Source organism: Lissotriton vulgaris, chromosome 2_1, assembly GCF_964263255.1.
Source record: "Lissotriton vulgaris chromosome 2_1, aLisVul1.2, whole genome shotgun sequence".
Classification (NCBI taxonomy): domain Eukaryota; kingdom Metazoa; phylum Chordata; class Amphibia; order Caudata; family Salamandridae; genus Lissotriton; species Lissotriton vulgaris.
In genome coordinates, this window is record NC_141687.1 from 637908318 (window position 1) to 637930535 (window position 22218).

General features: G+C 47.6%; 1 protein-coding gene across 1 annotated transcript in view; it reads right to left on the reverse strand.

Annotated features, from left to right (window-relative positions):
• The window catches only part of ICE2 (interactor of little elongation complex ELL subunit 2), an 823034-nt gene that overhangs the window by 46831 nt on the left and 753985 nt on the right, over nt 1–22218 (reverse strand). The window contains exon 12 of the mRNA XM_086955805.1: nt 21669–21753. Coding sequence (XP_086811931.1) covers nt 21669–21753 — 85 coding nt within the window. The remainder of the gene's footprint in view (nt 1–21668; nt 21754–22218) is intronic.

Below are 22218 nucleotides of genomic sequence, written 5' to 3' on the forward strand. Positions count from 1 at the left end.
GTATTGGAATGTGTTAGAGAAAGATCCTGATATAGGAAAGATACTTGGAGATCAACCACGGATAACATACAGGAAAGTACCCTCTTTAAAAGACAAACTGGTACGAAGCCATTTTTCAACATCAAAACCAACAACATGGCTAACTTCCTGACAAAAGGGAATTGTGGGAAGTCCAAAGCTCCTCGAGGAGTCCCCAGCCTCTCCCCAGCCACAACACCCTGACACCCCGAGCCCCCGGATGAGGACTACTCGGAGGACGAGGCTGGATCTTCGTGACCCTGGCACCCAGCCTCAGCACCTTCCCCACAGCAGGGAGGCGATTCAGATATGCTGGACCTGGACGAGCGGTGTGGGCCCCCTGCAACAAGGCTACATTTGTTGATAGTCTCCTAAGCAAGCCTTTGGGAAGGAAAGTCTGAAACTGCCTCAGGGAAAAGTGTCCTCAGCTTACTCTGGAGGGCAAGGTGGCCCTTACCCCAGACATCTATTCCAAAAATGGTCACATTTCTAGCGAAGTAAACGAAGGACCCAAAAAAGGGCATAGAAAGATCATGGTGCTCATGCCAAGATAAGCTTCTGGACGCCATAGGCCCCAGGACCAAGATCTTGGACTTGGCGGAAGAGGCCAAGATTTCTGGAGAACTGATTTCCCGGAGGTACTCTGAAACTGGGTACAGCGCGTCATAATTTTTAAGGGTTATGCCAACCGCGTCCTTTCAACGGAGCGCCGGTGCTCCTTACTCATAAAGCTCTACCCCAAATTAGGAGATCTGGCCTCCTTGGAGGCAGGGGTGTTGGCGCAAGGGGGCCCCTCTGGGGACCCCTTCGTCAAGGAGCTGGGAAAGTGTGTGGCGACCTGTATCTCGCTGGATAAGGCACAATCCAATATTGAAAGAATTTTCACTCTGCAGGTTTTCGATGAGGCAGATAGGGGCTGCTTGCTCGGCTGCTCTTCATACCAAAACACTCCCAAGGGACAAGGCTCCGGATGCGGCCAATACCAAACTAGCTCACGTTTCACCAACTTTTACCCCACACGAGGCCGACGCTTCTTAGGACGAGGTGGATGCAGAGAACAAGCAGGAAGAGCCAAATCTAATGGTGAGCTTTCTTCCCTCTGCTCAATTCCGGGTGGGGGGGCGCAGCGCTTGTTGGTCTTCTATGCGGCCTGGGCCTCCATCACCTCAGATGCGTTGGTATTGCAGACGGTCCAGGACTTTCATATCGAATTTACAACCGTCCTTTACAGACTTCACACCCTTGTCCCAATTGTTTCTCTGCTCACAATTTGGCACTTATCGATGAGGAAGTTTCAGCGCTTCTGTGCACAGGAGCCATCTGCCGCTCGGGCCTGCATCCACAGGGTTTCTTAATCAACATCTTTTTGGTCGGCAATTCTGATGGCAGCCGCCACCCGGTCATTATTCTCCAAGACTTCAACGAGTGGCTGTTGTACCGCCACTTCAAAATGAAGGGAATTCACCTGCTTCCATCAGTTTGGATGGTGCACCTCGATTCGAAAGACACCTACTTGTCCATTCCAATTTTCCTTCCCCATCGCAGGTTCCTGCAGTCCAATGGTGCAAACAGATCTTCAAGTTCACCACATTCCCTTTCGGCCTGTCTTCGGCGATGTGGTCCTTTACCAAGGTGCTCAAGCCGGCAATAGAGTTCCTCAGAGCACAGGGCATCCGTCTAATCGTTTACCTGGACGGCATGGTACTCATGGCCCAATGCCCCAGGAAGGTGGTTGCCCAGCTTCAGGTCTCAGTAAATCTCCTGCAAAGCCTGGGGCTTGTGATCAATGAGACGTCACTCCTCTCTTTCTCTCAGAGGATAACGTTCTTGGGATTCATTGTGGACTCCACGACTGCATCATTGAGCCATCCTTCTAGGAAGATGGGCAAGATATGGCACGAATTGCGCCATACTCTGGTCAGGCCACATACGTCCCTCAGGCAAATCACTCAACTGGTGGGCCTTCTCTCCTCCATCCAGGCAATCTTTCCGGGCCTGCTCCATTACTGGGCCTTCCAAAGCCTATGTGCACACCACTTGCAGTGGGGCATGATGGATTCCCAAACGCTACCGCTAACAGAAGAGGCAAGAGAGGAGACTGCATGGTGGTTAAACCACATGGAGGAGTGGAATGAAAGGGCGATATTCTGTTCCCGATATAGCCATCGAATCGGACGCCAGCATATCGGGCTGGGGCGCCCGTTGTGGGGAATGCTTCAAAGGAAGAAGTTGGTCGTTAGAAGAACAGAGCCTACACAAATTACCTACAGCTTTTGTCGGGGTTGTTCGGGCTACGTTGTTGGACCAAAGACAGGATCCACTCCTGTGTCATCCTAAAGATGGACAATATCTCGGCAATGAGATATATCAATCATCTAGGGGATACCAGATCCCGAGCTCTGGCGGACCTGGCGAAAAAGTTCTGGGACTTCTTCCTGGAGGTTCACATCTTGGTCACGGCAGAATATCTCCTGGGTCAGACCAACAAGGTGGCGGATTGGCACTTGAGACACCTTCATGATTCCAGCCTGTGGAACCTAGAACCTCAGGTGGTTCTCGGCCCAGTGGGGTTCATTTTAAATCGACCGGTTTGCGTCTCGCCTCAACCACCAGCTTCCCCGGTTCTTCAGTTGGAGACCGGACCCCCAGGCGGTGGCCACGGACCTCAATCTGTAAGGACTTACGTAAAAAATAAAAAATAAAGGTCAAAGTATGACTACACTGTATAGAGGTTGACAGGATTAAGAAGAATGTTCGAGGTAGAGACAGAGAGAAGAAGCTCAGACTTTTTGAGTCAGAATATATTATTCTGCTCGGTACCAAGTCCCCTGGTGGCCTTAACAAGGATGAAGAGCGTCTTCTACAGATTGGCTGATATGGTAGTTATTGAAGTGATGTTCCATCTGTTAACTCCCCTCTTACCCTCTATACAGTGTGGTCCTACTTTGGACCTTTCCTTTTGTTTTACGGGAGTCCCTACAGATTGAGTTTCTGTGCTGGTTGGATAATATTATATGTTTTGTTCTATACTGTTTTCTTTACTTTTTGGTCCAGAATGGGTGATCATGTATTACCTTGCATGTGTCTGACATGATTAACATGGGCTGTTAAGCATGGCTTTCCATATATAAGTTTCATATTCCTTTATTTTGAGGAATTAACAAAGCCACTGGGCTATTATGAACAAGACTGAGATGTGTTTTAATATGTTTTATGTTGTTTGGAATAATGAGTATACATGATTTGTTATGTGTAACCCTTGAAGTTATGGTTTGGCCACTGGGCCTGTAATTTTTTGTTTTTAATTTAGTTGATATAGCACCTCTAGTTACCCCTGACTGAGGGATGAATGCACTTTGAGATACATAAAGTATTTCACGATTTGGGTTTACATAAACATACTTTTGGAGTTAATTATGAATTATACACATGCATGATATATTTACACACATCGTTTCACTTTCAACAAATATTCATGCGTAGATGAAACGCATGATAAATACTTTTCCGTTTGCATCTTAACAAATTGTTGCTTATTCACCTATTTCATGCTGGAAAATGACGAAATGCACCTTCTATGTCTATTGTTTGTTTTAAGAGGTGATTGGGCACACTAACTGTGCACGAGGCCGTGATGAAGATCCTTGGTGGCTGAAATGCATTGCAGAATAAGACTTGGTGGAGCTTAACTTGACGCGGAGTGTGGACTTTCTTTGTTTTGAAATTTACCATTAAGTGCGCTTTAGAGAAAATATATATATATATATATATCAAAGCTCCAAGGTTCCCACCTGTAGGAGACGCACTCTGCAGCAACCTTCATGAGGTAAAAGCTGTATCGGCGGGCGGATCCAGTTTACAGCATGCCTGTCGATTCACGCCGGACGTGTTTCGTGCTCATTGCACTCTTCAGTGGTGCGACAGTCATTTTGGCATAGAGGCCACACCTCCCACTTAAAAATATGAGCTCTCCAATGGGCGACTCAAATGAGTCTGCGTTGGTTTGTGGGCCTTGTAGTGTGTGCTTCAGTTATGTGCCGCTGTCTGAGATGTTTCAAGCCTACCAATGGGCCTCCACTCACACATCCGGCTTGTCAATCCTCCATGGCTGCCTCCACATTGAGACTCTGTGATTCCGAGCTCCGTGGCCCCAAATTTCCGGGTAGTGAATCTCCCGCGTCTAGGAGGCCGCGTATAAATCAAAGCTCCAAGGTTCCCACCTGTTGGAGATGCACTCTGACATTCACTGAAGCAACCTTCATGAGGTAAAAGCCGGATCGGCGGGCGGATCCAGTTTACAGCATGCCTGTCTATTCACGTCGGACGCGTTTCCTGCTTATTGCATTCTTCAGTCATTTTGGCATGGAGGCCACACCTCCCACTTAAAAATATGAGCCCTCCAATGGGCGACTCAAATGAGTCCGTGTTGGTTTTTGGGCCTTGTAGTGTGTGCTTCAGTTATGTGCCGCTGAAGAGTGCAATGAGCACGAAACGCGTCCGGCCTGATTCCGGGCCGCCGTTTGCAATAATTCAACAAAATGCCCTGAGCATTAGGAAATCACTCGACAGTGCTCTGCTCCCCAGCTCTGAAATTCAGCACGCCTTCACGCTTTATTTAATATATATATATATATATATATATATATATATATATATATATATATATTTATATATATATATGTATATGTATATATATATATTCACTGAAAAAACCATAGGTTATACACTATATATAGTTAGGAATTAGCCTTTAAAAAACCAATGAAATTCACTAAAAAAACAAACCATAGGTTTTAGGCCTTATATAGTTAGGAATTAACATATAAAAAAAACATTGAAATTCCTCCTATATAGTTAGCTGGACATTTTATTGATATAAAACCAATGAAGTTCGACATATAGTTAGGTGCATTAACTATATATTTCGCGCATCCGCAATCCAATGCTGATGATGTCACATATTACATCATTCATGACATGGTCAGTGACATCACTGATGACATCACTGATGACATCATCCAGTGTCTGTGTGTTTTTGTAAAGTTTAAATATGTTTTACATATTGAAGAATGAGAGGATGTATAAGAGTATAAGAGTATGGATGAAGGATTTGATTGTATAAGTGAGTATGTGTTTGTATATCTGTGAAAATGTAATCCGTTCTGTGTTTAACTGTATAGATGAAGAAATCAAAGTGTGATTGATTCTTTACAGGACTGAGTAGGTGTGTGAGTAACTCCATGGATGAGTGGCAGTGTGTGAGTGTCTGCATAGGTGTATGACTGCATATGATAGTGTTGCAATGATGAGTGACAGTATGTACGAATGACCTTATGGGTGAATGAATGAATGTGCATGTAGACGTAGGAATCAGTTAGTGGGTATGTAGTAAATGGTATTGGTGTGTCAATAGTTTCAAAAATAATACTCTGTATTTTACACTAGGTGTATTAGAGTGTAAGGTGCATTGTATTATCACATGAAGTATATCATTAGTGGTGTAATTATTGATGTTAAATGAGCTGTCATCAGTGATGTCATCAGTGATGTCATGAATGATGTAATATGTGACATCATCAGCATTGGATTGCGGATGCGCGAAATATATAGTTAATGCACCTAACTATATGTCGAATTTCATTGGTTTTATATCAATAAAATGTCCAGCTAACTATATAGGAGGAATTTCAATGGTTTTTTATATGTTAATTCCTAACTATATAAGGCCTAAAACCTATGTTTTTTTTAGTGAATTTCATTGGTTTTTTAAAGGCTAATTCCTAACTATATATAGTGTATAACCTATGGTTTTATCAGTGAATTTCATTGGTTTTTTTAAATGCTAATATATAGATATGTAAGGGCAGAAACCTATGGTTTTTTCAGTGAATTTGCAAGGTTTTGAAAATGCTAATTCTATTAGCGGATAACGTTTAAATATGTTACTATCCTTGTGGGACCACCTGAGCAGCCCTAGGGATCCGATTTTTGATGCATGAACGATGGTTGGATGCATGATGGATGAATGATTGTTGGGTGGATGCATGGATGGATGCACGCATGATAGATGGGTGAATGGATGCATGAATGATGGATGGATGCAGGATGGATGGATGGGTGGGTGGATGGATGTGGTGCATGAATGGTGGGTGGGAGGGTGGGTGGGTGTTGGATGGATGCATGATTGTTGGCTGGAACATGGATGGATGGCTGGTGAATGCATGATGGTTATTTAAGCACAGTAGTGGCTGAAAACCATAGCTGGCAAGGTTTCAGATTGCTGTGTGTGGCATTTTCATAAATTCACCGTAATTATGAGTGACATTTCAACAAATATGAGGGACACTTTGTCGCAACCAAAATCAAGCAATGAAAAACAGGAAAACATATAAATATGAGCAGTTAAACCCATTTGAGCAACAAGACATACTAAGAAGATGTTAAAACTGCTGGAAAGCAAAGCACCAGAAACTGAAGCACCTAGTCCTGTTCTAAACTGTTCGTACTGTTATACAAAACGAGGACTCGTGTCTGCACCAGTCATTTATAGTGTGTGCTGTGCCACTGTAAACAAAAGAATGTTTCTGTAAATTTTAGTGGTCAGTTATTGTAGTGGGCTACATAATCTTTTTAAAAAAACTGCAGTTTGCTTGCCCTTGCTCACCTCAGGTACAGAGAATAACGAGCAGTACCTCAACGTTCGCTGGGGTATGGAATGTAGCCACACTGTGGTAGTAGCGCGGGGGTAGCCAGGGACTGAGCCGGCCAACGGCCCGTCCTCTCTCGGTGCGCAGGCAGCTGAAGAAAAGGACAGAAAGCCCGCCGGCAGGCTCTTGCCTCCCGCGCGGTCTCTGCCTGTCTCCTCCCTCATTTTGAGGGAAAGTGCTGTGACCGCGCTCCACTTACAGCACCAGAGGGAGGCGGCCAGGGCTCCCTCCGCGGCAGGCACCGGACCTCCCTGGGCTGACATGACGTGCTGACCGAGCCGAGTCATGATGAAGGGTGGGGGCGGGCATTGCCGGCCGGCCGCGCTGGGATTCGCCGGCCGGCCCCAGCACTTCCGGGTCACCGCGGACAGCGCGGCGGCCCGATTTTAGGCAGGCAGGTGGGGACCAAAACGAGCTGGGCAGATGACGCTTCTCTTACAGGTGGCAGGGCTCCCTCCCATCACGGGAGCCCTGCAAAGTCAGCCGCCATCTTCCTTCTTCCCCCTCGCGGCGGGGGCGGGCATTTCCAGCCGGCCGCGCTGGGATTGGCCGGCCGGCCCCAGCACTTCCGGGTCACCGCGGGCAGCGCGGCGGCCCCATTTCAGGCAGGCAGGCGGGGACAGTGCGCGCATGCGTGCGCGCTTATAGATATATAATTGATTTTAAAGGCAATTTTCTCAGCAAATACTGGACGGATTTACATCATTTAAAAAAAAAGCGTAATCTGCGAACCAGTCTCTTCCATTTTGCCAAATTTCAAATAATTCTGTTCAGCCGTTCGGGCTGTAGCTGAGTCTAAAGGTCCTATGGAAATTAACATGGGGAAAACACGTTTTGGGACCCTCCCTTTTTTCTCAGCCCCCACTTGACGAATCCCGCCCAAACTTTCAGGGAAGGAGCGGAGCGGAGCGAGCCATCTTCTTTGAGAAATTTGCGAAGAATCATCAACCAGCGCCAAAGTTATTTCCAATAGAATGTTGGGGATTTCCTATGGAAAACAATCCTAACTATATATACCTACTGGCGACCGCCAGTAGGTAATATATATATATACTTTCTGTATACTAGTCAGCAATGGCAACAATGTATCAGCGATAGTGCGTTTTCACTGTTTACTATATGTCACGTGATCATGGTGGACACCACCAGGGGGCGGCGTTAACATCACTGCATACATTTATAAAATAGCATAACGATTCTAAACATGTTGCAGCGTGATCAAGGGCTTTCCGCCCGAAACGCGTCGCTGGTTCTGTTTTAATCAATAAATTACCATCTTGCTGACTTTGCTGGTCCGGTCCTCATTCTTTGCTGGCGTGGAGGCGGTGTCTGCGAGCGCAGAGCAAGCTGAGGAGGAATATATATATATATCCTACTGGTGGTTGCTAGTAGGAGGTAGTTATAGTTAGAACCTTGTTTCTATTAAAAAATTGTTTTTTTTTTGCTAATAATTCCTTTGGCGTCAATTGAAAAATCTTTGCGACATTTTCAAAACTAATGGGGCAGTCAGGTCAGCTGCTGTTTTGAAAGTTTCGGGGTGATTCGTCAAGCGGGTGCTGAGAAGAAGTGGGGGTCCCAAACGTGTTTTCTTAATGTTAATTTCCATAGGAAACTTTAGACACTGCTACAGCCCGAACTGCTGAACGGAATTACACCAAATTTGGCAAAAAGGTAGCTCGTGAGTCAGAAATTACAGAAATTACTCTTTTTGTTAAATGGTGTAGATCCGTTCAGTAGTTCCTGAGAAATGTAAACATTTCTCAGATATCCAAATATGGGTATGGAGGGTCTGCGAACCCTCCCGATCTCAAGTCTGCTATCCGATTGGCTGCAAACACTTCAAACCAGGAAGTGTTGGCAGCCATCTTGTGACTCAGTTAAACCGAGTCACAATAAAAAAGGTAAACAAACAAGAAAAAAACAAGAAAAGGGGGTAGGGTAGAAACACCCTGACCCCCTAGGCCTGCTCAGGGGGTCCAGGCAAAAATTTTAAAAAACAAAATGAAGCGCCGGCTCCAGCATTTTGTTTCCCTGAAGCCCCCAAGTGAGCCAGGTCCTGGGGCAATGAGAAAAAACATGAATGGGCCCCCACATTCCAGGACACCGCCTCCTCCCTGGGGCTTTAATTTTAAAATAAAGGTGTGGGCTTCTGCTCCACCGCCCCACGCAGCCCTACGGACCGCTAGCTCCCCAGGACTAATTTTGTTAAATGCGGGGCGGTCACACGCCACACCCCCCAGCCCGAGGACTTCCACGTCCCCAGTGCTAAATGAAAGATGTGTGGGGGGCTTCAGTCCCCCCACGGAGTCCCGGGGACGCCATCTTCCCGGGGCTATATTGAAAAATAACGTGTGGGGGGACTTAAGCCCCCCACACAGCCCTGGAGCCCACCACCTCCCAGGGCTTTAATCATGTAGGAGCCATAAATGGCCCTGGGACCGCCACCCATAGCAAACTCTGCTTCGCTTCATGGAAGCGATAGCAGAAAAGATGCTCTCGCTTCCATGAAACAAAGCAGAATTGCTTTTGGAGAGAGGGAGCTGCATTTTAGTAGCTCCCTCTGCCCGAAATTAATGCCGGCTCTTGCAGGAGGCGAGGAGCTGGCAGGGACCACAGGGGCCTTAGAACTTCCCCTGTGGTCCCCAAGGGAGTTGCCATGCCCCGGTGATGGGGTACCCGGGGCTGAAAATGACCTGGGTAGGTACCCATTTAAAAATAAATAAATAAATAAAGGATGTGGCCATGCTCCGGGGATGGAGTCCCCGGGGTTATATTGGCCTCAGGAGGGGGGGCTGAGCGACCCCCTCCATATTTTTTATAAAAAATAGACGGCAGGACCCGGGGGATGAAAATGGCCTGGGTAGGTACCCATTTAAAAATAAATAAATAAATAAAGGATGTGGCCATGCTCCGGGGATGGAGTCCCCGGGGTTATATTGGCCTCAGGAGGGGGGGCTGAGCGACCCCCTCCATATTTTTTATAAAAAATAGACGGCAGGACCCGGGGGATGGGAACCCCCAGGGCCGAAATCGGCTATGATCAGGGGACACTGAGCCCCCCTTCTGTTTTATTACTTAGAATTGTCTTTTTTAATGTGTCAGTCTCGAGGGATGAGGTCCCAGGGGCCCAAACGGGGAAAGGAAAGGCAGGCCATACAGCCCCCTCCCTAAAATAAAGAAAATACAAAAAACTGAACTGAACCCACCACCTCCCAGGGCTTTAATCATGTAGGAGCCATAAATGGCCCTGGGACCGCCACCCATAGCAAACTCTGCTTCGCTTCATGGAAGCGATAGCAGAAAAGATGCTCTCGCTTCCATGAAACAAAGCAGAATTGCTTTTGGAGAGAGGGAGCTGCATTTTAGTAGCTCCCTCTGCCCGAAATTAATGCCGGCTCTTGCAGGAGGCGAGGAGCTGGCAGGGACCACAGGGGCCTTAGAACTTCCCCTGTGGTCCCCAAGGGAGTTGCCATGCCCCGGTGATGGGGTACCCGGGGCTGAAAATGACCTGGGTAGGTACCCATTTAAAAATAAATAAATAAATAAAGGATGTGGCCATGCTCCGGGGATGGAGTCCCCGGGGTTATATTGGCCTCAGGAGGGGGGGCTGAGCGACCCCCTCCATATTTTTTATAAAAAATAGACGGCAGGACCCGGGGGATGAAAATGGCCTGGGTAGGTACCCATTTAAAAATAAATAAATAAATAAAGGATGTGGCCATGCTCCGGGGATGGAGTCCCCGGGGTTATATTGGCCTCAGGAGGGGGGGCTGAGCGACCCCCTCCATATTTTTTATAAAAAATAGACGGCAGGACCCGGGGGATGGGATCCCCAGGGCCGAAATCGGCTATGATCAGGGGACACTGAGCCCCCCTTCTGTTTTATTACTTAGAATTGTCTTTTTTAATGTGTCAGTCTCGAGGGATGAGGTCCCAGGGGCCCAAACGGGGAAAGGAAAGGCAGGCCATACAGCCCCCTCCCTAAAATAAAGAAAATACAAAAAACTGAACTGGCAACTCGGCGAGGCCTCACCCCCTTTCTTCACTATTCTGCAAACACACCTCCTGGCGCGTTCTTGGTTGGAGGATGAAGTGTCCTTCGCTGCTGTGGGTCTTTAGGGGCCAGGTAGCCCACCTGTGACCTCCAGTAAGCCCCACACAGCGAGAGACATGCAAGGTGGTTTGAGGTGAAGCTTCTTTTACCACCACTCTGCAGACGCGCCTCTCGGCGTACTGCTGGTGGGGCGATGACGTCCCCTTGCCTCTTGAGGGTCTCAGGAGTAAAGTAGACTTCATCCCCCATAAAGCAGTGCGCCAGGAGGCACAGTGCAAAGTGGCGGTGAAAAGGAGAAGGCTCTGCGTAATAGGGGTCTTCCGTCTCCTGGGATGGCCGCTTAGCCTGCCCGTCACCAAACCTTGCAGCCAATGCAAAGGAAGTGAGAGTTGGGCACCCATGATGGCTTAGCCTCGGGCCTGGCCAAACTCAACCTCTTCTGCACACAGCTACAGGCTGTGTGCAGAGGAAAATGGAACAAGTTGGATGTAGTACATCATAAGAAAATGAGGAAATCACTGAAAAACTGCAGTTAAAATACAGTTATGGTGCCCAACTAAGACCAAAAAGAAAACTGTAATGCATCACCTTTTGTGAGTTTTTCATTCAACAACAGCCTGCAAACTTAAGCTCGCACTCTAAATGTAATACTTATGACCTCACAATAGGTAACTCCTAAAATCAAAAAATCATTAACTAATAACACATACTCTAACTAATACATAATACAATGCGCATAGTTGTCTCATTGCTAGAGGTAATGGTAAATGGACATATAACCTGACCTATAAGTTTGTTTATGACAGTAATTGCATCTCTTAGATCAAGAGTGAGGAAATGAGTGTTACATTTTGTTTGCTAGTTATGGTCTGCATGGTTGTTTTGTGTGTTATGGACTGCAGGGTGCTTTAGGGGCCAAGAAACCTGCCCCTAAAATAATACAATTGGTGCTTTCTAGGTCTCGCCTAGCGTTGGAGAGCGCATGCGCTTCTCGCGCTGTGAGACTTGTAACCGATAAGATTTCTGAAGTGGAGTTGAAGCCCCGCCCATCATTTTAATTGGCTGGCGTCCTCATTTATGCTAAACGCTGGCCTCCGATTGAAAATGAGGCTTCTTTGTTACCGCCCTGTCTCCTTTTAGAACGTCCCATCTGGACTGGATTGTTTGCGTGCGGCGTTACACGGTCCTCGATATGTAGGCAGTGAGTACTATTTTGTTTCATTCAGCCGCACACTGCTCAGCAGCGGCGCTGCTTCCCACATCGGTGTCCAAACACGCACGCTGGCCCGAGGTGCGCTCACTGTTTTATTATTAGTGAAGTTAATAAGCACTCCCTGTAGCTCAGCCATGGCTTCCTGGCTGTAAGAGGCGGCGTAGCGGGCTGGCATCCCTTTGTCCAGACATGCACGCTGGCCGGAGGTGCGCTCGCTGTTTTATTACTAGCGAAGTAAGCAGCACCTAATGAACACTCCCTACAGCTCAGCCATGGCTTCCCAGCTGTAAGAGGCGGCGAAGCGGGCTGGCATCCCTTCGCGAACACGTTTATCACACATACAAAGGAGGTTGTGTCACCAAGATCGAGGGTCTAAGGCTCAAGATCCAGGAGACCTTCGATGTAAGCGCAGAGGCTCGTCTACCGGAGAAAGTAGATAAAACAATGCCCACCGAAGCAAAAAAAATAAAAATTCATGCAGGATCTCGGAAGCGTGCCCTTGATCGAAGAAAAAAATAAGGTTAGAAAGACAGAAACTGATCAGATTGGTTTTATTCACAACCAAACACGATAGCGCCACTTTTGTTTTCACTCCAGTATTTAAACAAGTCAATGTTCACTTCTCCTGCGCTGCCCCTCCCCCTCTCGATTTCTTCCTCTTCGTCTCGTTCCTTCTCACTTTTGTTTTTCACATTACATACTAAATAATGAACGTCCCCTCCCACCTCCCAAACAGCATCGATCGGCAAACCTGTGGCCATTTATTTATTTAATACAGCCTTAGTAATACTTGTTTTATATAGCAAGTCTGTTGAGAAACAGGAAGCTTTGCACTCCTAGGGCTGGCTGAAATCTCATCTCTCACTCTTTCCAGCAGGAAGCGTGCTGATCTCCGATTCACGTGAAACACAAGGTTGTGACTCGCGCCAGTGGAGGCCTGAGGGGCTGCCTGAGTAACGTCGGGGGAATTTGTGTGACCTGAGGCGGGGAGCAGCACAGTTGTGCAGGTAGGCCACAGCGGCTGTTTGCGAACAGAGCTTTTCCTCATCACCCGTGACGAGAGCAAAAGGAGTACCGGTTCTCCAGGCCCATTGTTTCTGCATTAATATTGCATGTTGCGGAGCCTTTAATCCTTGGCACAGCTTGTCCTATACGTCTCACTGGCACATTCTGTCCTTATGAACAACCAATAACAAGGACTGCAACCTCCACGTGTACATAAAGCATGCAATTCCAATTACTGCTTTTGGGTGTAGGCTCGTAACCCCATTTGGTTACTCTGAATATTTATCGAACTCATCCTTACCAGCGGTAACTAGTCGCAGCTGATAAGGTACAGACTGACAAATGGTCCTATGCAGTTTACAACTTCAGCCAGACAGTCCTGGTTTCAAGTCTGCAGCATACTGAATGCTGGGACGTGTATGTTCATGTGCAGCGCTTAATTTGTGAAATCATGAGTACCGGGGCCAACATTTTCTCTCAGAAGCCTGAGTCCGGCTCTCTCGAGTGTGGAGGTTTGTCGAATACCAAGACCGTCTAGTCGTCTTTTAACCTCATGCCCATGAACTCACCATTCTTCACCACCTACTCTTTTACCTCACTACTGCAGCTTCAGTTTAATCCCTACATCCTGCTGTCATAACTGTTTCTCGTCTTTGGCTTTCACCATCCTGTACCCCCGTTCTGCCTTTCTCTTTTGCTTTCGTTAAAGTCTGATGATGAAAATTAAGTCGGGTTCACAAAATTGCGTGCTGATGAGCCCCGCATGAAGCCACCTGAGGCAGCGCTTACTTTACTTGTGTTGTTACACTGTCTGCTTCATCTAAACTTTAAGCACTACTTTTTTTAATGATCTAACCCCTATTCCACCCACAATATCACAGCACGCTGCACACTTTTATATTATGCCATTTTTTTTATTGCACTGCCCGCCACAGTGGCGGCCACATCTTTGGTTTATTGCTGCTCTGAATGCGGCCCCATGTTTTTTTTTCTTTACTATTAATGCCATGGCTTGTCTAAAGAAAGGGGAGAGGTCTCTTTTAACGTGAAATGGTCGCATGGGGCGCTTGTAAACAACAAGCATTTGGAATGTAATAGGTCTCGCATTTTTAAAACTTTGACCTATTGGTATTGCAGATTTTTTAAATACATATATCAAAGGCATTGTCATTTACAATGCCAATAGCTAAAAATCTCACAATTGCCAGACCTATTGCAAATGCTTGTTACTGTTGGCTTCGAGGAACAATTAACCTGGATAGAAGATCATACTTTTTTTTAAATCTGATTTTTCTCCCATGAGACCTTCCTTTCCCTCATTAGAATTTTTAACTTTTATTTCAGACTTCTGGTGTGGGGTACTATGGCCTTCATAGTACTGGGCTACAATAAGGCCATCATCCCTAGGAGGCACATTACTGTTCTGATTGTGAGTTGACAATCTTCTTGAAATAAAAGCAGTCGCTGCTGGAATGCCTATACCCTATGTATGCTGGGGTAGGTTCTGCTGGTAACTGTATTGAGAACAGCTACCAAGAAGGGCTAAATCTGAAGTGGCTAAAATCCAGTCTGTGGCGGAGGGACCTGGATGGGAGTGACCGTCTGGAGAGCCGGCTGGCAGCAACGGCTGGTACACACAATGTGGGTTGGCTGGGGCCACAGGGGCGGGCAGTGGAACACACATAAAGTGTGAAAAAAGAATAATACATAAGCAGCAGGAGTCGCTCATTTATTATTCACCGCTGCATGAAGGAGCAGCCCATCATGCCCTACGAGGACTTTTTACATTTCTGTTTTTTTAGCTTGGTGGTGTCTCTACAAGGAGCAGGAACACCACTAAGTATTTGTTTTATGTTGTGAGGTATGCGAGGAGTGTAGCAGCCCTCCAACAACATTAAAAAAAATACTGCAAGTCTCCTGGGCCATTAATTTCATCCCCCCAAGGAGAACTTACCATATTTTCCATGCTGGAGTTCTAGGCTTTTCAGCTGGCGTGCATAGATCCCTTGTGATTTTTTTCTGATTGCATGTTGTGGGCTAAATGTTAAAAGAAAGACTCAGAAACATATTGTTTTTTCTTTTTATGGTTTAAATATTTGTAATTGTTTTTATACATTATAAAAAACAATACAGCATAAGGTTACTTAGTAGGTAGCGAACAAAGTAGGAGGCACAGAGTTATAGACAGATATAGTTAGAGAGAAGGCGGGCAAAGGATGGGTGGGGGGGAGTGAGGCGCGCTGCCACTCTAGTGCAAAGATGTCTGCAAAGGTGGTTGCAGTCTAGTGTTGTGCTGTATGTTTGGTGGCTGTCATTCGCAAGATCCGCAGGTACTGGGGGCAGGATAACTCACAAAACTCGTCTGACAAATACTGTAGTCAAGGCTGCCACATCTTGTCGAACTCGGGGAGTTGTTGTGTGGTAACGGCAGTCAGGTTCTCCATTCACAGAATTTCCCATTCTTTATGTAGCGGGGATCTTGTCCGTCTCCCATCTAGCTAAAAGAAGTTACTTTGCTGCCCCCAATGTGAGAGTGATAGCCTTGCCCCAAGGCCATTACAATGTGTAGGTGAGTGGGTTAGGCAATCCCAGTAGTATGTAGCTTGGAAATTTGGGTATATCCGTATTGAACATTGACTTGACGGCATCCAAGACACTTGACCAGAATGATTTCATCCTGGGGCACTGCCATTAGAGGTGTTTGTGTGCCTTGTTGGCCGCATTGCCGCCAGCACAGCCCATCCCCCCCCCCCCGCCCCCTCCCCCGGAGCCCCACATGGGTACTCTGGCAGGAGTGGGGTATCAGAAGTGTGCTATTTTGAGGAGCATTTCCTTACTGGTGATGTTGAGGGTGGACGCTTGTGCTCGATATAAAATGTCATTCCACTCTTTGTCTAAAAAGGGGAGCTTGCACTCTCTCCAATCTAGCTCTTGCGGGAGAGGGCGGGGGATGTATAGGCTGTGTTAGAAATACATAAATATCAGAAAGCAATTTCTTATATTTGTAAAGTGTAAGGATCCACTTCTTCAAGGGCAGTAAGGGTCTACTAGTGTGTGGTTGGATCCATGGAGAGGTCACCCAGTGTGCCACTGCCAGATATTGCCATCTTGCCGTATCTGTGGGGGCAGCATGTTTATAATAAGGCGAAAACCATGACTTTGTCTGCGTCAAACTTGTGACTTCCTTTTAGTGAGGTCCGATCTAGTCATAGCTAGTAGGCTCCCATAATTATGCTCCGTGGGGGCCTGGAGCGTGGGAAATATCTGTAGTCCTAGGTATGGGACCCCATCCTCTGCCCATTGAAACGTAAACCAATTGAGAAGCTGGGTTCTTTCAGGCTCCTGGGGGGACAGGTCCAGGATCAAAAATTTCTGTGGATTAATTTTGAAGCCTGATGCCCGCCCAAACTCCGAAAGCTCTGTCAAGTAAGCTGGCAGAGAGTTAGACGGATCTGTGAGGGTCATGAGCACATCTTTTGCATATAACATGATCTTGTGCTCTCTCCCTCCCATTTGGATCCTGGTCACCTTCGTGTTAGCCCTTATTCGTTCCATCAGCGACTCCATATAGAGAGCAAAAAGGAGAGGCGACAAGGGACATCACTGTCTAGTCCCTCGCCCTATTGGAAAGGTGGGCGACTGTACACCATTTACACAGATGCTAGCGAGGGGCTGTGTAACAGGATTGCACCCAGCTGCGGAATCCTGGTCTAATTCCCACGTGTGCCATCGCACTGTAATATAGATACGGCCAGTGCAATCGATCGAATACTTTCTCTGCATCGATCGTTAGTACAAGCGCTGGGATCCGGGAGTAATGTGTTTTGTCCAATAAGTGACAAAGCCTCTTCATGTTGTTGCTGCGTCCTCGCTCTGGGACGAACCTGGTCGGGATCGACCAGACCCTGCACGTAGGGTACCAACCTATAGGCCAGTATACTACTAAAGATCTTTGCATCCACGTTTAACAGGGAGATCGGGGGTAGGAGGTGCAGCTTTTGGGGTCTTTGCCTTGCTAGGAATCACTGTCATGGTAGCCAGTCACATTGAGTCTGGCAGTGCTCCTCATTTATCAATGGAGTTAAACAAGCGCCTGAGAATCAGGGCCAGGTGGGAGCAAATGTTTTGTAAAAATTCCCCTCCGTAGCTGATGGGCCCTGCGCTTTGTGCCGTTGCAGCTTATGTATCGCAGTGAGTACCTCCTGTATAGTAATGTCCGTTTCCAGGGCAGTGTACACGGGCGCCCCCGCATCTGGAGTGTAAACCTGGGGCCAGGTATGTCACCATGTCTTCATCCTGTAAGAGTTCAGCGGTGTAAGGAGCCCTATAAAATGCTCCAAAGGCGTTCGCGATACACTTGTCTGTACTGCAGGTGGAGACATCCGCCCCTTGAATTTCCGATATCTGACGTTCCATGACCTGTGCCCGGAGGCGGTGTGTTAACATATGTCCCACCTTATTGCCCCAGCATAGAATTTCCGGCGCAGACATAGCAAAGCCTACTCTGCCCCGCCCATGTCCAAGGCGTGCAACTGTTTTTGGATAGCTGTCAGTTGGAGACGGACCGCCACAGCCCGACTGTGCATGTGCTGTCTACAGCTACTTAATTTGAGCTTCTAGGCGGTGGCGCTTATCCCGCCGCCCCGTTATACCCGTCGCAATTCCTACAAAGTGGCCTCGAAGGACCACCTTTAAGGTCTCCCACAGTGTGGCTATGTCCATCTCAGGAGTATTGTTGAACTCCAGGAGATCAATGCTCCTAGGGTGGCCGTTCGTACTTTGTCATATGCGAGAAGTTTTGTATTAAGGTGCCAGCAATGGTGTATTGTTGAATGCGCTCTAGGGCGGAAGAACAGACTAATGGGGGAGTCGTCAGAAAGAGTGGCTACTCCTATGTCCGCAGCTGTTGTGTCCCTCGTTATCCCTGAGGTTGTGAGGAAGTAATCAATGCATGTGCATGTTTAGTGAGCCGCTGAGAAAAATGTGTAGTTTACTTCCATGGGGTGTGTGTGGCGCTAAATGTCGGTTAGCCCTGCTTCGTCCAGCCAACCCCTAGTATCTGGATTGAGTCCCCTGTCTTGGCCTGCTCAGAGGATAGATCTGCCTCTCTGGTCATCCATTACAATATTGAAGTCGCCCCCCACCAACATCTCCCTATCTGGGGTGGAAATCAGGCAGGCCAAAACGTCCCTGAAAAAGGTTTTGTGCTTGTCATGTGGCCTGCTGGTGTCCAATTCTAGCGGACCAGCCCGTCCTATCTCAGCAACCAACAGGGCACCTTCCAGGTGGACCGCTGCCGGACTTGGAGGTGCGTCTTGGCCCCCTTCCCCCTCTCATTCAACAGTGAGCCCGGGGTGCTGGAACATCTGGGGTGTGGTGGGATCGGGCCTGGGGGCCCGCAATGATCCCCCTCATGGGTCAAAAGGCCAGAATCTGAGGCGAGGGCACTGGACAGCAGCCTTCTGTGGTCCACTGGTGGTGGACGGGCCCACCCCGATCAACTTTACTCTCTAACTGGCCTAACCTAGGCACCGTCCTCCTCCTTGTTGCCGAATGCGGGCTTGGGGACTGTGACCGGCCAGCCGAGGGCCGACTGCTCCGCCGCTCCAAGTAAGTATATTTGGCGGTCTTTAAGAGGAGACACACACAGCTGTGGTGTACCACTTGACACACGGCTGGTGAACCAATCCTTGGCCGGGATGTCTACCCACCAACAATCAAAGGAAGACCCTACAGTAAAAGACATGTTTGCCTGATCAAACTCGAAAAGGGCACGCCACAGGAGGCTGAGGAACACGGGACGCCCTTGGACAAAGCTCGATGTCAGATGGCAGCAAGGAGGATTCCCCAATCAGTAAAGCATTCACGGAGCAGCTGTTTAGCTCCCTTCGCGATGACTTTGCAGAGCTTAAGCGAGACATTACGCCAGACATCAAAGGCATCAGACAGGATGTCGTCGCCATTGACCAAAGATTGGCATCAATGGAGCAAAACCAACATGCCCAGGAGGAGTAACTGGAGGGTCACCGCTGGGAGCTACTGGAAGTACGGGATCAGAACTCAGAGTTGCGCTACCAAGTCAAAGATTTGGAAAATAGGTCCCGATGCTCCAACATACGAATTAAGTGCGTGCCGGCCTAGGCCATCTTGAGTGACCTGGAGGGGTTCATGATCAGTCTCTTCAAACATGTGACGCCCTCCATACATGACCAGGAGATTGTCCTGGACCGCGCACACCAGGCCGGGAGACCGGCCAGCCCCCCTGGCCAACCCCAGGACATACTCACCTGTCTACACTATTATAGGCAGAAAGAAGCCATAATGATCGCGGAGAGAGAGCTGACAACCATCGAATTTGAAGGCTTTAAAGTTTGGCTTTATCAGGACCGAACCCCGACCAGGCTGCAGCATCGTACGGCCCTCAAGCCACTAACTGACTTCCTTCAAGCACGGGAAAATCTATACAAATGAGGTCACCCTTTTCGCCTTCAGTTCGTATGGAAGGAGGAAGTCTGGATAATTCACACGTTGGATGACACTCGCGACCTGCCAGACGTACCGGACTTTTGACAATCCACGCCCTCTGAGTCACCAGTTCGAGAGCTCTCTGTTGAGGGACGGAGGGTGAGACGTTCTACCAGCCAGAGTCAGAAAGCGTTTAATAAGCCTACCGAAGCGGATAGCCTTGAGGAGCACTCGCGTCTACTCCACCAACGACAGCAGGAAGGGAACCCTGGGCTTTCCACTGACGATCATTGAGAGCCTCGGGGCCTGGTTCCCGCTGGCCTCCTGGTCTTCTTGTCAAATTCCTGGATGACTGCCAGAGGGACGGTCTGGATTCACACCTAAACACCCCAGCTGGATGGTTCCCTCCGCCAGAGCTTCATCAGGATGATCAACTCAACTGCAACACCTGTCTGGGATATGGACTCCAAACTCGATGCGTCAATAGCTCCCTGGTGGGAGATGTTGTTTGATTTATTGACTCTAATGTGTTCTTCTTTGCTCTCTAATTCCCATCATTTACTCTTTTCCTTCCCTTATGTTGCTCAACCCAGTTCTTTAACCCGGGGGGTGGATGGAATAGCGTGGCACCTGGTTGAGTGTATATGTTGTGCATAATCGCTAATCATGGTATCTCTGCTTAGCCTCAATGTCAGAGGTCTTAACTCCCCAACGAAGCGGCTAGCAGTTCTCTCAATCCTCAAGGACGCAAAGTGCGATATGTGCATTCTGCAAGAAACCCATTTGCTTCAAAAAGACTGGCGACGGTTACATTCTCACTGGTTTGACGGACAGTACTTTTCATCTGGGCCAACCAAGAAAGCTGGGGTAGCCATTCTGTTTGCTACACACTTTGCAGGGAGGGTGGATGGGGTTTTTATGGGCATGCCAGGCCGACTGTTAGCGCTGCATGTACAAATGCAGGGTACCCGGTACGGGGGTGCCCGGGTGAGGGGCTGCACGTCTCCTCCACCATAAACAATATTTTGCCATGCCCCTCCTGCCCCCCCCCGTCCTTCCCAGGGGGTCATACATTAAAAGGGCGAAAGCATGTTTATTTTTTTTTTGTTTTTTTTACTGGACTGCGGATTCGCAGTCCCCCTAAAAAATAATTCTGTTTTTGTTCCCAGCGACCCCCCACCAGGCCTGGCGGGGGCAAGGTATCCCTACCCTTCCCCCATATATTTTATTTATTCTTTTTCCAGGACAAGAGAAAGAGTTCCTAGGTCCTAAAATGGCTGAAATCAAATTTTTGTTAATGTGGTGGAAGCCGATCAGATCTTATCTTTAGATCTGTCGGAAGATAAAATCTGAACTTAAATTTTTCAAAAACAACTGAACTGATTTACAATAAATCACAAAAAGTCAGCTTTTTGGACCCAGATTCTCCTTGTTGATAAATCTGATGTAATACCTTTCAGCCATTTTTGCAGTATCGTTGTTCAGTTTTCCTATAAAAAAATGTATGGGAAAACACTTTTGTGACACCACCCCCTTTACTCCACCCCTGCTTAACTAATAGCACCCAAACTTTCCAGCTCCAACTCCACCCTCCAACTCCACCCTCCAACCTTCAACTCAGGGACACCACCACATCACTCGGGCCACCATCACATCACTCGGGGACACCACCACATCACTCGGGGGCACCACCACATCACTCGGGGGCACCACCACATCACTCGGGGGCACCACCGCATCACTCGGGGGCACCACCACATCACCCAGGGGCACCACCACATCACCCAGGGGCACCACCACATCACTCAGGGGCACCACCACATCACTCAGGGGCACTACTCAGGGACACCACCACATCACTCGGGGACACCACCACATTTACAATACCAATAGCTCACACTTTCCTAATGTGAGACCTATTGCATTGCAAATCCTTGTTTTATTTTAAGTTTTGTGAAGATTCGTCAAACTGCACCAAAGTTATAAGCAAACCAAAAAATGCCTTTCCTATGGAAACGTGGCGCTATCTAATATTACCTGCCACTAAAAAAGCAGTGAAAGAGCGCCAATAGATAAAGTGGGCTGACCCACCGCCCCAGGCTTTTGCACGGGGAAGCAAAATGTGACTATTGGAACAGACCAATTAATGAAAAGGGCTGAAAAAGACCCCTATATTATGTATTTATTAAATGAGGTTGCGACTTACTTGAATGTTCCGAACTTGTCTTGGATAGCGTCTGCAGCAAATTCCTCTAACATAAACAAGCCTGATGAAAAAACATCTATGTGACCTGTAAAAGTAAAGTGCATTAGATAAACAAATTAAGTTATCGAAAATATACTTACATTAATGACACAACGTAATTATTTTGAAAAGACTGCACTTAGTAGACACACTGTTCACTGGAGTTGCAATCATACTGGATGCAGGGCACACGCAAATGTATTTTTCACACCCTTGCCAATATTCAGCAAGTTTGGGCAAGGTGCTACAAGTGTCATCAACCCCTTGAGTGAGCAACGGCAGCATGAAAATACACCGAGAATACCAGCAGCGTGGGAAGGACACACCTATACAGCCACGGTACCCGAGATTTATTACACTTGGCCACTACTTGGGTGTGGTATTTACTGTCCAACATAGAAAAAGAAGCATTAGAATTGTAGCAGCAAATTACAAACCTTGGTAAAAAGATGAAAGTCTCTTCCTATTGGACGGATTCCAAGCTGCTCCGCCAATTGGGAAGGGCACTCTT